The sequence below is a fragment of the Neophocaena asiaeorientalis genome, unplaced genomic scaffold, assembly GCF_003031525.2.
Source record: "Neophocaena asiaeorientalis asiaeorientalis breed wild unplaced genomic scaffold, Neophocaena_asiaeorientalis_V1.1 scaffold336, whole genome shotgun sequence".
Lineage (NCBI taxonomy): Eukaryota > Metazoa > Chordata > Mammalia > Artiodactyla > Phocoenidae > Neophocaena > Neophocaena asiaeorientalis.
The window spans coordinates 1,963,071-1,978,101 of NW_020174788.1; the positions used below are offsets into that span (position 1 = coordinate 1,963,071).

At 37.1% G+C, this 15,031-nt stretch overlaps 1 protein-coding gene across 1 annotated transcript in view; it reads left to right on the plus strand.

Moving 5' to 3' along the window:
* The window catches only part of HAVCR1 (hepatitis A virus cellular receptor 1), a 42,518-nt gene extending 28,452 nt beyond the window's left edge, over window positions 1–14,066 (plus strand). The window contains exons 6-9 of the mRNA XM_024760156.1: window positions 2,295–2,350; window positions 5,355–5,469; window positions 6,328–6,364; window positions 13,953–14,066. Of these exons, the coding sequence (XP_024615924.1) occupies window positions 2,295–2,350; window positions 5,355–5,469; window positions 6,328–6,364; window positions 13,953–14,055 (311 nt within the window). The 3' untranslated portion in view covers window positions 14,056–14,066. The remainder of the gene's footprint in view (window positions 1–2,294; window positions 2,351–5,354; window positions 5,470–6,327; window positions 6,365–13,952) is intronic.
* The last annotated feature ends 965 nt before the right edge of the window (window positions 14,067–15,031 follow it).

Consider the following 15,031-nt stretch of genomic DNA (forward strand, 5'->3'; position numbering starts at 1 on the left):
TCGTGCACATGACTCGTTGTGCTCAGGAGTTGCCAGTCTGTAGTGGACCCCCAGTATGGCCTACCTTTTGCCAGTCATTCCTGCAAGCTGGTTAGTTTAAAGTGGAGCCAAAGTGAAACTCAGAGAGGGACCAATTCACTTGGGATTAGCTAATGGTGACATTTGGTTTTGAAAGTGGACTCCTTAGTGTGAACTGTTTCCGGGCACAGAAACAAAGTGAAAGTAGATCAAAATACAAAGTAACAGCAGTAGGAGCAGCTGCAACCCACACTTTTATGCGATGAGGAAGAAGAAAGTAGGAGTGGAGAATCGTTCTCTAAAATATGTCACTAAAACCTGATCAGGGTAGAGCTTTTCAGAATGGAACAGACGTTGGAGCAGCTGTGTCCTCATGACTTCTGTGACTGCTGCCATCTTGTCAGTGTCTGTGAGGCTGTCCAGCCAAATCCTTACAGTGCCCCAGTCAGAATTCCGTGGGTTAAAGCCTCACAAAGCAAAGAACGTTAATCTGGAAGGAAGTTTGGGCATCATATGGCCTGCTACCCACCTTTTGACAGATGGATGTGCCAGCAAACTGTCATATATTACCTCATTTAATTCTTTCAGGGCAGACCTTCCTTACTGCCATTGCCAGACCGGGGAGGCTCTTTAGTTCTGCTTTGGGGATTGATAGCTTCCAATTCAACTGCCAGTTACTAGCTGCGTGCCCATGGGCAGTTGTTGCATTCCTCATTTTGCGTGTTTGTGAGGAAGGAAGGACATGATGTTTGGAAAGTCCATTGCACTGTGTTCCTCCCCCTATTGCTCCTTTCATTATAACATAATAGTAATAGCTGATATTTGTCTAATATGGTGTTTAGTGCATCTTCTAATGTGACAACTTTATGAGACAGACAAGTGCTATCAACAGCTTGTAGTTCAAGGTTACCCCAGCTAGAAATATAAATATATACATATACATACACACATACATAAATGTATATGCAAAGGACCTGATCAAGGTCACATTGCCAAGGGACCTTGTCAGCACTGAAGTCAAGTTTTATCTGACTCAACTCCATGTTGTTTTTATTTATTTTTTTTTTATGCTGTTTTGCAACATCACCCATTCTGTACCTGAAGTACTTACTTAAGGTTATAACACAAGTCATACACAGAGCCTAGACTGTAGATATTGTCTTTGGCTCTCTAAGAAGTAGTGTCGGAATGAATAAAATGTAGACACAGTAATGTAAAGTATAAAAATTTGGGGGGATATAGTTAGTCCAGTTTCATTGCCACTGGACAGTGACTTTTTTTTTTTTTTTTTTTTTTTTTTGAACCAGGGAAGCCCAGACAGTGACATTTTTATAACTTTGTCAGTAGTTAGGGAATTCGTAAGACCTGCAGTATTTTCACCGAATGGGAATGCAATGTGTGTGGTGGTTATGAGCTGAGGCTATTGTCTTTTACTAGAGTTGGAAATTTTAACCATTTCAGATCTGTTTCCTCGTCTATAAAATGGGGTTTAAAAAATTGGTATAAGGATGTAAAGTGGTCAGTAAAAAGAGAAACCTGTATTTGACCTATAGTTGCTTAGGAGGGCCAACAGTATATATTCTGTATGACAAACGAGATTTTTTAAACACTATTAAAATTTGGATATTCAAAACTTTAAGGCATGATATCCTTTTATATTGGGGTTTTAGGTAGTATAAGATACTTTGGCCTTGGGGCTGATATAACGTATTTTCTAAAGCACTTCTGCAACAATGTCTAGGCACTGTGGCATATAATGTAGGAGTTGGATGCCACCTATTTCAGATATCGTAATACATTTCACACACATCTTGAATATAAAACCAATGTAACGACTATTTTGAACGGGGTGGTTCTGCTCTTTGGATGTGCAATGGCCTCTGAGCGTCCTCACTGGCAGCTTCTTAGCTGTCATGAAAATATTAATTACATAAATTTAAGTGGCAATTTTTAACCTAGTTCTGATAATGGGCCACTATGGCTCCTCTAAAATTGTAGGTAAACTTTCTGTGTACGTGCATTTTTTTCCACAGAGAGAAAAAAAAAGGGTTCATTTTGGAAGGGTCCATGACAAAACTGTTTAAGAAGCACAACCTTACAGGTTAAATTAATAAATGTTAGTAACTTGGTATAACTCTTGCAAGCCTACAGCATTTAGCTATATGATTATTCAACTTTTCATTCATTACCAGAAGGCAATGTGAATATATTTGGTGTTTGCAGTGAAAATTCAATACTTTTTGTCTTTCTAATTCATTTTCCTTCTTGTTGAGCAGATGGGTATGGCCCTGTGACCCAGTCTCCAGATGCCCTTTGGCATAACAATCAAACTGTAAGCATATTCCTTCCTACTTTATTAGCCAGGTTCACTTGTATGTCTCCCTGGAAGCAAGTTACATTTAGAGATTGTTATTGTAAGACTAGTCCACACATTTCAAATAAAGGAAGAAAAGAATTTGACTCTTAAATAGGGATGCTTTAATTAACTTAAAAAGTTTATATAGATGCACTAGTTGTCAGAAATACCTGAAAAGTGATATTTTACTCTCTCTCTCCACACACACACACACACACACACACACACACACACACTACAGACTTTCTCCTGCCCAGAAAATTAGAAAAAACGAGTGAATTAATTCAAGGATCGTGCATTAACGTTACATACCAAGGACGGCTTCAGTGATCGTTAGAGAAGTAACGCGCTTTGAATTGATGTGGTGGAATGGGGGCCATCCCAACTAAAAGTATTATATAAATGAAAGTGTGCTTGCTTAAACATAGGCCCCCTAATATCCTTTTCCAGCCCAATTGTCCTCCTATACAGAAATGTTGAGGCCACTTCTGAGTCTTTCTATGCATAAACCTCCCCATATGATGACTTATTAAGGTCCTAACATCTTGAAAAAATTTGTGATTCTGTAGGATGTTGTCATACTTTTTCCACAGTTAGATTGAGAAAAATCTTAGGGACTTTATTCTTATAATGTTCATCAAAACCTCATCTTTCTAAGTTAGAAGAATTTATCAATAGGTCCTTTACTTTTGGCTCCCTTGGGTGAACCAACTTTCCTTTTACCATGTGCAAATAATTCTTCGAACCAACAAACCTAAAGAGCTTCAGGTATGAGCGTCATCCTGATCACAATTGGTGAGAAGTTGCAGCATAGCCATTGTAAGTGAAATTCAAGCTCAGGCAAAGTGGGGTTATTTAGTGTGAGGTCAAACGGCCTTATGTTACATACCTTAGTGACAACGAGAGCACCAGTACATAGGAATGATATTGAAGATTTTAACAACTCTTATGGTATGGGCACTGATCGATCTGATGGATATGTGCTGAATTTGTATATGCCTGTTAAATAGCAGAACTGCCACAATGTAAATGACTGTTATATTGTTATAGCTGGATTAAGAAAAAAAGAAACAAACATTCTGAACGATGAGATTGTTCTTTACCTCAGTTACCGGCAGGACAGGTATGTTTAGCAGCAAGTAGAAGCAAGTTCACAACAGGCAAAATCGTGGGCTTTTTGTGTCTTGACTCTGAAGATGTCAAGGTGTCTCCCAGGTATCCTGAAACCAAGCAGCATATATTTTGACCCAGTAAATCAACTTCCTGAACTCCATATTAGGGAGAGAATTGAACAAATACGTGAAGATGTATAAGAAAAGATGTTCATTGCTGTTATTTATACTCATGAAAATGTTATAAACAACCTAAATGTTCAATAATAAGGGATTAATTACTTAGTCAGTTAAGCATGCCCACTTATTGCCATTAAGCATGTTGTCACTGCAGTGCATTTACTGACATGAGAAGACAGTGTTGATTGTTAAATGAAAAAACTAACTTTTAAAATAGTGTAGGGACTTCCCTGGCGGTCCAGTGGTTAATAAGGCTCTGCGCTTCCAATGAAGCGGGTGCTGGTTCGATCCCTGGTTGGGGAGCTAAGATCCTGAATGCCGTGCAGCATGACCAAAAAATGTGTGTATGTGTGTGTGTGTGTAGTGTATATACTGTAGTATATATTGAATATAGTAACTGCTTCTGTTAAGAAAAACACTAGGATAAAATTCTAGAAGAGTATGTAATGAAAAATGGTAATAGTGGCTGTTTCTGGATGTTGGGATTATGGTTGATTTTTGTTTTCCTTTCTTTATGCTTAGCTGCACATTCTAAAATGAAACTGCAGTTTTCATGTAACATAATATTTTTAAAAAGGAAGCAAAGCCTGCTTCCTGTAACTCCATGTTCCATGTAACCACTTTACCCCCCACAAGTAAGGTAATTACACAGCTTTTCCCTCCCAAGACACTGGCTGTTCCCCCTTTAAGCAAGGACAGCTCATGTTGTAAGTCACCATCCTTTGTGTTCCTCATAGTGTTGATCAGGAAGTACCTAAATTATCTTTCCCAAGAACCCTATTTAACCTGCATTTGAGAGACAGAGAAACAGAGGTTCAGAGAGGATAAATAACATGTCTAGGGTCACACAGCAACTAAGTAAAAGAGCTGGAATTTTGACTCCAGAGATTAAGCTCTTATGCAGGAAGAGATTTGAGACTTAATCTTTTTCTCTGATCTTCACTTCCTTTCTGTTAAAATACCTACCCCATGGGGCCTCTTTAGGATTAGAGTTAAGTTATGTGAAGGGGCTGAACAGGATGCATGGCGTATTTCGGTTTCATTCTGGGAGGTGATGATCCCTTGCGAACCATACTAGGAGATTTAAATAAAGTTGTATTTCTTTCCAGTTGTGCAACATTTTAATTGTTAAGCAGGGCCACGTATATGAGCATCTACTTTCAAGTCCATTTATAAATACGTAGATGGAATCTTGAATTCTAGTTAAAAAAAAGTTTTGTAATCAAGGGCCAATTTTAATAATTGAACACATTCACATAGCTTGAGATAACACTACCACGTCAACTTATATAGGAACAAAAATTGTTGTTTTCTTTTTTAATATCATAAGAGGATTATTTATGAAAATAGCTTATTAATTTTTAAAAATAGGTATAATTTACATATAATAAAGCACACTGATTTGAAGTGTACAGTTTGAGTTTTGACAAATGTATACACCTCTGTAAATACCACCACAAGCAAGAGATAAAACACTTCTACCATCCCCAAATACATTTTGAATTCTAAATTGTCTTAGAATTTCACCACATGGTTATAACTTTAAATCATTTGGTCTTCCCCTCATGATCCGGAACTAGCCAAAGGCCAATAAAGATAAGTGTGTCTGTGTACATTATTTTCAGAAATGTTTTCTACCCATAATTCTAAGAAGATTTTTTTTTTTTGATCTGCTGATGTTTCCTTAGCTTGTGACGCTGGCACAAGATCCATGGATGAGCACCAATGAGGGAGTCTACATTGGAGTCTGTGTTGCTGCCTTGGTATCATTGCTCACATTTTTGGTTTTCATGATTAGCAAAAGTAAGTCACCTCAGGACTGTGCCTGCGGGAGTTTTCTTGAGCCAAACTGCCTGTAGCCCTACACACCACATGATTTGAATTTCACATAACTTCCTTGGTTTTTACCTTGTTCTTTTTTAATTTTTTCTTTATCTTAAAATTATTGTCCCATACAGAGAAACATGATATTTAAATTCTCCATAGGAGAAATTAAATATGGAGAAATAAGTGATGATTGGGTAGAGTTGGGGTTTGGAAGGCAGCAAACCATTATAATATATAAGATGTGTTCACTCCTCCTTTCCCCCTTCCCTCAATAACCAAGTTTTGGCCCTATAGGGGGTGAAATTGTTGAGGGTGTTACAACACCCACTTAACAGAAGAAGCAAATGGGACATTGAGAGGGATACGTGATTTCAGGGCTAAGAGTAGAACAAAGGGGTTCACAAGGCAGCCATCCAGGGCCTCCTGGTCTCCTTCCACCAGTTGTGCGTGTGTGTAAAACCTGTCACCTATGGAAGAAACCCAATCCCCCATTTTTTTTACAGTGAAATATAATTGCATTAAAGTAAGTTGGGATGTGTGGGTGAATACACTAAACTATTAGTAAACATGAGATACTTTATACTAAGGGGCTTATTTGGCTCCTACAGATTCAAAAAAAGTTACCTGGAGTTATCAGGCGAGGGTCCAGATTGGTTTTTTTCCCCTTCTTTTTAAAAATATTTTCTTGTAAATTAATTTTTTCAGCTTCTGAGGTCTGTACAGATTTTGTTCATATCAAAGTAATAACAGTAATAATGTACTTGTTTGGAAAAGAAATCTCATGAACTCTGTGTCTTACATGTTTAATTTTCTCTCACTTCTTCCCCAATTTAGGATATTTTTGCCTGAGTAGCAAGGTGGAGCTACTACGGTAAGGTTGAAAGTTTGTGTCAATGCTTTTTGATATTCTTACTCTAGTAAAAATAAGGATAATTTCTCTCCCTCTCTTTTCCTTCTGAGCTCTCCATTTTCTACTCTGGATCCTGAAAAATCTAGTATATAGGACACCTCCATTGCCGTCCAACCTTCCAGTGGTATTTTTAGCATCTCTGTATTTCCCTGGAATTGCGCCAGAACTGCTCCAGAAACAGTACCTCAAACCTGACCGCTAGAACAAGAGAACTAAATTGCAGATTTTGTTTGATGGGACATTTGAATGGGTTGTTTGGTTTGTTATTTGATTTCATTCAGGGCTTTGTTTATTGAGTGTTTATTGAATGCCTACTAAATTCCAAAGAGATGGACAAAACAGACAGAAATGTATAAATGAATAAGCAGGGTATTTTTAGAACTTGCAGAGAAATGCCATGGGGAATACAGAGCAAGGCAATAGGCTATGTGAGTGAGCCCCAACGGAGCAGAAGGCAGTTCTGCAAAGATCTGGAGGAAGATGACTCCAGGCTGAAGACATACAAAGGCACAGGCTGAGGCACGTGCTTCCAGCTCCCCACCCTTCCCACCATCCCCATTGTTACATGCCCAGCCTGCTCTGTTCCTTTACATTAGTTGTTGGGCCTCATAGCATTTGAATTTTTTGCAAATCTACCCCACTGCCCAGGGAAAGTGAAATCCTCTTTATATGCATTCATGTAGTCATTTCCCCAAACACCTGTCTGTAATGGTAGGAAACCTCTGCCTACTTCCAAATCCAAATAGCCTGCTTCATTTGGTCCAGCTTGGACTTTTTTTTTTTTTTTGAGATATAGTTGTTTTATAATGTTGTGTTAGTTTCTACTGTACAGCGAAGTGGAGTTCCCTGTGCTATACAGCAGGTTTTTATTAGTTATCTATTTTATACATATTGGTGAATATATGTTAATCCCAATCTCCCAATTCATCCCTCCCCACTCCCACTTTCCCCCCTTGGTGTCCATATGTTTGTTCTCTACATCTGTGTCTGTATTTCTGCCTTGCAAACTGGTTCATCTATACCATTTTTCTAGATTCCACATATATGCATTAATATACGATATTTGTTTTTCTCTTTCTGACTTACTTCACACTGTATGACAGTCTCTAAGTCCATCCACGTCTCTAAAAATGACCCAGTTTCATTCCTTTTTATGGCTGAGTAATATTCCATTCTCTATATGTACCACATCTTCTTTATCCATTCATCTGTCGATGGACATTTAGGTTGCTTCCATGACCTGGCTATTGTAAATAGCACTGCAATGAATACTGGGGTGCACGTGTCTTTTTGAATGATGATTTTCTCTGGGTATATGCCCAGTAGTGGAATTGCTGGGTCATATGGTAATGTAGATTTTCTGATGATGGCCGTTCTAACTGGTATGAGGTGATACCTCATTGTAGTTTTGATTTGCATTTCTCTAATAATTAGTGATGTTGAGCAGCTTTTCAAGTGCTTCTTGGCCATCTGTATGTCTTCTTTGGAGAAATGTCTATCTAGGTTTTCTGCCCACTTTTGGATTGGGTTGTTTGTTTTTTAGATATTGAGGTACATGAGCCGTTTATATATTTTGGAGATTAATTCTTTGTCTGTTGATTCGTCTGCAAATATTTATCTCATTCTGAGGGTTGTCTTTTCATCATGTTTATATTTTCTTTTGCTGTGCAAAAGCTTTTAAGTTTCATTAGGTGCCATTTGTTTATTTTTGTTTTTATTTCCATTACTCTAGAAGGTGGGTGAGAAAAGATCTTGCTGTGATTTATGTCAAAGAATGTTCTTCCTATGTTTCCCTCTAAGAGTTTTATAGTGTCCGGTCTTACATTTAGGTCTTTAATCCATTTTGAGTTTATTTTTGTGTAGGTGTTAGGGAGTGTTCTAATTTCATTCTTTTACATGTAGCTGTCCAGTTTTCCAAGCACCACTTATTGAAGAGACAGTCTTTTCTTCATTGTATATCCTTGTCTCCTTTGTCATAGATTAGTTGACCATAGGTGCATGAGTTTATTATCTCTGGGCTTTCTATCCTGTTCCATTGATCTAAATTTCTGTTTTTGTGCCAGGACCATATTGTCTTGATTACTACAGCTTTGTAGTATAGTCTGAAGTCAGGGAGTCTGATTCCAGATCTGTTTTTTTTTTTTTTTTTTTCTCAAGATTGCTTTCGCTATTTGGAGTCTTTTGTGTCTCCATACAAATTTCAAGATTTTTTGTTCTACTTCTGTAAAAAATGACATTGGTAATTTGATAAGTATTACACTGAATCTGTAGATTGCTTTGGGTAGTATAGTCATTTTCACAATATTGATTCTTCCAATCCAAGAACATGGTATATCTCTCCATCTGTTTGTGTCATCTTTGATTTCTTTCATCAATGTCTTACAGTTTTCTGAGTACAGGTCTTTTACCTTCTTATGCAGGTTTATTCCTAGGTATTTTATTCTTTTTGTTGCAATGGTGAATGGGATTGTTTCCTTAATTTCTCTTTCTGATCTTTTGTGGTTAGTGTATAGGAATGCAATAGATTTCTTTGCATTAATTTTGTTTCCTGCAACTTTACCAAATTCATTGGTTAGCTCTAGTAGTTTTCTTGTTCTTTAAAAATTGCCATTGGTAATTTGGTAAGGATTACTTTGCATCTTTAGGATTTTCTATGTATAGTATCATGTCATCTGCCAACAGTGACAGTTTTACTTCTTCTTTTCCAATTCGTATTCCTCTTATTTCTTTTTCTTCTCTGATTGCTGTGGCTAAGACTTCCAAAACTATGTTGAATAATAGTGGCGAGACTGGACATCCTTGTCTTATTCCTGATCTTAGAGGAAATGCTTTCAGTTTTTCACCATTGAGAATGATGTTTGTGTGGGTTTGTGGTATATGGCCTTTATTATGTTGAGGTACCTTCTCTCTATGCCCACTTTCTAGAGGGTTTTTATCATACACAGGTGTTGAATTTTGTCAGAAGCTCTTTCTGCGTCTATTGAGATGATCACATGGTTCTTATTCTGCAGTTTGTTAATGTGGTGTATCACATTGATTGATTTACATATATTGAAGAATCCTTGCATTCCTGGGATAAATCCCATGTGATCATGGTGTATGATCCTTTTAATGTGCTGTTGCATTCTGTTTGCTAGTATTTTATTGAGGATTTTTGCATCTATATTCATCAGTGATATTGGTCTGTAATTTTCTTTTTTTGTAGTGTCTTTGTCTGGTTTTGGTATCAGGGTGATGGTGGCCTCGTAGAATGAGTTTGTGAGTGTTCCTTCCTCTGCAATTTTTTTGGAAGATTTTGAGAAGGATGGGTGTTAGCTCTTCTCTAAATGTTTGATGGAATTCACCTGTGAAGCCATGTGGTCCTGGACTTCTGTTTGTTGGAAGGTTTTTAATCACAGTTTCAACTTCATTACTTGTGATTGGTCTGTTCATATTTTCTATTTCTTCCAGGTTAAGTCTTGGAAGGTTATACCTTTCTAAGGATTTGTTCATTTCTTCCAGGTTATCCATTTTATGGGCATAGAGTTTGTTGTAGTAGTTTCTTATGATGCTTTGTATTTCTGCGGTGTCTGTTGTAACTTCTCCTTTTTCTTTTCTAATTTTATTGATTTCAGTCCTTTCCCTCTTTTTCTTGATGAGCTTGCCTAAAGGTTTATTTATCTTCTCAGAGAACCAACTTTTAGTTTTATTGATCTTTGCTATTTTTTCCTTTGTTTCTATTTCATTTTTTTCTGCTCTAATGTTTATGATTTCTTTCCTTCTACTAACTTTGGGTTTTGTTTGTTCTTCTTTTTCAAGTTCCTTTAGATGTAAGTTTAATTGTTTATTTGAGATTTTTCTTGTTTCTTGAGGTAGGGTTGTATTGCTATAAACTTTCCTCTTAGAACTGCTTTTGCTGCATCCCATAGATTTTGGATATCGTGTTTGTGTTGTCATTTGTCTCTAGGTATTTTTTGATTTCTGCTTTGATTTCTTCAGTGATCTCTTGGTTATTTAGTAGCATATTGTTTAGCTTCCATGTGTTTGTGTTTTTTACATTTTTTTCCTGTAATTTATTTCTAATATCATAGTGTTGTGGTTGGAAAAGATGCTTGATACAATTTCAATTTCTTTAAATTTACTGAGGCTTAATTTGTGACCCAAGATATGATCTATCCTGGAGAATGTTCCATGTGCACTTGAGGAGAAAGTGTAATGTGGTGTTTTTGGATGGAATGTCCTATAAACATCAATTAAATCTATCTGGTCTATTGTGTCATTTAAAGCTTGTGTTTCCTTATTAATTTTCTGTCTGGATGTTCTGTCCATTGGTGTAAGTGAGGTGTTAAAGTCACCCACTATTATTGTGTTACTGTCAATTTCCTCTTTTATAGCTGTCAGCATTTGCCTTACATATTGAGGTGCTCCTATGTTGGGTGCATATATATTTATAATTGTTGTATCTTCTTCTTGGATTGAGCCCTTGATCATTAGGTAGTGTCCTTCCCTGTGTCTTGTAACATTCTTTATTTTAAAGTCTATTTTATCTGATATGAGTATTGCTACTCCAGCTTTCTTTTGATTTCCATTTGCATGGAATATCTTTTTCCATCCCCTCACTTTCAGTCTGTATGTGTCCCTAGGTCTAAAGTAGATCTCTTGTAGACAACATATATATGGGTCTTGTTTTTGTATTCATTCAGCGAGCCTGTGTCTTTTGGTTGGAGCATTTAATCCATTCACATTTAAGATGATTATCAATATGTATGTTCCTATGACCATTTTCTTAATTGTTTTGAGTTTGTTTTTGTAGGTCCTTTCATTCTCTTGTGTTTCCCAATTAGAGAAGTACCTTTAGCATTTGTTGTAGAGCTGGTTTGGTGTTGCTGAATTCTTTTAGCTTTTGCTTGTCTGTAAAGCTTTTGATTTCTCCATCAAATCTAAATGAGATCCTTGCCGGGTAGAGTATTCTTGGTTGTAGGTCTTCCGTTTCATCACTTTAAATATATCATGCCACTCCCTTCTGGCTTGCAGTGTTTCTGTTGAGAAATCAGCTGTTAACCTTATGGGAGTTCCCTTGTATGTTATTTGTCATTTTTCCCTTGTGGCTTTCAATAATTTTTCTTTGTCTTTAATTTTTGCCAATTTCATTACTATGTATCTTGGTGTGTTTCTCCTTGGGTTTACCCTGTATGGGGCTTGCTGCACTTCCTGGACTTGGGTGGCTATTTCCTTTCCCATGTTATGGAAGTTTTCGATTATAATCTCTTCAAGTATTTTCTCTTGTCCTTTCTCTCTCTCTTCTCCTTCTGGGACCACTATAATCCAAATGCTGTTGCATTTAATGTTGTCCCAGAGAATCTCTTAGGCTGTCTTCATTTCTTTTCATTCTTTTTTCTTTATTCTGTTCTGTGGCAGTGATTTCTACCATTCTGTCTTCCAGGTCACTTATCCGTTCTTCTGCATCAGTTATTCTGCTATTGATTCCTTCTAGTGTATTTTTCATTACAATTATTGTATTATTCATCTCTGTTTGTTTGTTCTTTAATTCTTCTAGGCCTTTGGTAAACATTTGTTGCATCTTCTTTACCTTTGCCTCCATTCTTTTTCTGAGGTCGTGGATCACCTTCACTATCATTATTCTGAATTCTTTTTCTGGAAGGTTGCCTATCTCCACTTCATTTAGTTGTTTTTCCAGGGTTTTATTTTGTTCCTTCATCTGGGACATGGTCCTGTGCCTTTTCATTTGGTCTGTCTTTCTGTGATTGTCCAGCTTGGGCTTTAAACAGGTCTTTCTTCGATTCCAAATCCATCCCTCTTAAGCTGCCAGATGTTATTCCTAGTTCTCTTTCATTGGATGTTATTACATAGTGTTTCCTATGTCTGAGTTAATCATATGAGCCAATCCACAGAACATGCCTTGAACTATGCCAAACATATTGCAAGTGTTCCATAAACATTGGCTTTTATCATTGCAGTCATGCCCTTCACAGCAGTGAACCTGTAAACCCTTCATAGGCACTATTATTATTCTTAGTCTACAGATTGGAAAACAGGTTTAGAGATGTTAAGTAACATCCAAGGTCACACCGCACAGCAGGTAAAAGACTCAATCTTATGTCTCTTAGAGTCCAAAACCCATACTTATAGAAATTTTTGACTCTCTGCTTCCAGGAATGGAAGAAAAAAAATACTCCCTACAGGCAGAAAAGCATGAAAGATAGCATCCTTTTAGTTTATTTTTGTCCTTTTGCTGTTAACATTTTTTTAAAGTTTCACTTTTTGTCACCTAATTAGAAAAGAAAATATTTATTGTAGGAAATACTGTATAATACAGCAAAGCAAAGCGAAACAAAACCAAAAATGAGCATTTCCCCATGAATTTTTTTTTGGTGCACCTATATCACATTGACTCATTTTGAGCTGCTGACACCTAAATGGTTTCCATACATGTGTGACTAATCCATTTAAAGATCAGAGCTGAATGAAGATGCAGTACATTTCATATCATTTCTGGGTAGGCTTAACTAATAAAAAATAGTAACTATATACACTACAAATTATAAAAGAGTAGCAATATCAAAACTCCACAAATGACCTATTCATATTGATGTGTGAGCATATGTGTTATAAAAGTCATTTAACCCATGGCTTTCTGATTTTGACCATTAAGGCATGGTAAGATTTTTGACTCCATGATCTAGTATACACTTTGATGAAACAATACTATTTAACTATACCAGTAGGCTCTGATATTTTGTATACTTATATATATTTATCTTAAAAACAGGATATAGAGCACTAAATAGATTTAATAACCCTCTCTAAAGGGTCACAGTTCACAGTTGGAAAAACACTAGCCAAACCATTTCCTAGCCATCTTTGAGAATATGTATACTGGTTTAGTACTTCAATTTGATGTCTGATGTTTGTCTTCTTAGATTTTCTTTCTTTGTTTTTTTTAAAGATATTTATTTGGCTGCATCGGGTCTTAGTTGTGACACATGGGATCTTCTTTGAGGCATGTGGCATCTTTTGTTGCAGTGCATGGGCTTCTCTCTAGTTGTGGTGTATGGGTTTTCTCTCTCTAGTTGTGGCACATGGGCTCCAGAGTGTGTGGGCTTTGTAGTTTGCAGCATGAGGTCTCTCTCACTGAGGCCTGCAAGCTCAGTAGTTCTGGCACACAGGCTTAGTTGCCCCATGGCATGTGCAATCCTAGTTCCCCGACCAGGGATCGAACCTGCATCCCCTGCATTGGAAGGCAGATTCTTTACCACTGGACCATCAGGGAAGTCCCTAGATTTTCAATTTTTGTATTCTATTACATGAGACTCTAGAAGGAGACCAGTCTGAGGTTTTAGAAACTACTGCTGAGGTTTTCTACCTGCTTATTAAACACTTTCCTGAAATTTCATATTCACAACTCTGAAAGCTTGTATTTATTTCATAGGCTGTGTGAATGGGGTTCTGGGAAATGCAAATACCCAATCTTGCTTGAACATAAACAAGTGCACTGCTCATACTTGAAAAGTGGTCTGCTTTTCTCTTACTCATGTTATTCTTTCTGTAGTGTGATTCCGTTGAGGGACTCTCACATTGGAGCTTTGAAAAATGCAGCTCTGAAGCCTGTCCGAGCAGAAGACAATATCTACATTATTGATGACCTTCATTAAGTCATGGATCCAGTGGCCTTCTAAGGCGTTATGCCCTTGACTCTGGAAGACAGTGACCAGATATCACTGTGCCAGAGTCCTTTCATGAAGCAGGACAATTTTTCCATCAGTTTCCCATGGCATTCCAACCAGTCGGTGATATTGGGTAGAGTGAGTCTAGCTCATCTGTGTACCGTCAACCTCTGTAACATTGTCCTAATTTTTTATACTAAAGCTGGCTCAATCTTTCTGGTCATTGCAGAGCTCTCTCCAAAACATGAAATTTATTCCTTAGAATTGTACATTCTCTTTAGACCCTATGAATCCTGTTTTCTATCAAGAATTCTCCTTGGGGAGACAGAATAAACACTACTACCTCAGTTACCAAAGCTGTCAAGAAGAGCTGAATACCACTTAGAATCAACAAATCCAATTTGGGACTTAAAGGACTTAACTTGGAAGCATTTCATGATTGTAATTTTTTTTAATCAAGCAACTTCAAATGTTATATTCATTAGGGCCCCCAAAGATTTCAAATCACGGGAGTGTACAGGTTTTTATTTACACAATGGGAAAATAGAAGTGAATGTGATTTTGCCATTATAGGTATATCTGGTTTCTCAGGGCTCTGGAAATAGAAGTGCTTTCCCTGGGCCCAGGATGGGTATTTTAGCAGTTAGAAGAAGCTGGCATAGTGAGTGGACCATGGAGACACCAGGGGAAGAAAATCAATTGCCATATGATCTATGCTGTTTTGGCTACATTGGTGCCACAGTTCTAGGCACTTATGTAGACAACTGGCAGACTCTCTGATGTAATTTTTAGAATGAGGCAGGGTGGAAATAAAAGGAAAAAAGAGGGGGAGGGAGTAGTAAAAGAGGCTTTCTGACTTAGAAAAGCTAGTTTGCAAATATAATAGTATTGTTTGAGAGTGTTACCAGTTTCAACCGAAATGCTAAGTTGTCCTCAAACCACTTTGATTTTTAAAATTGTTTTG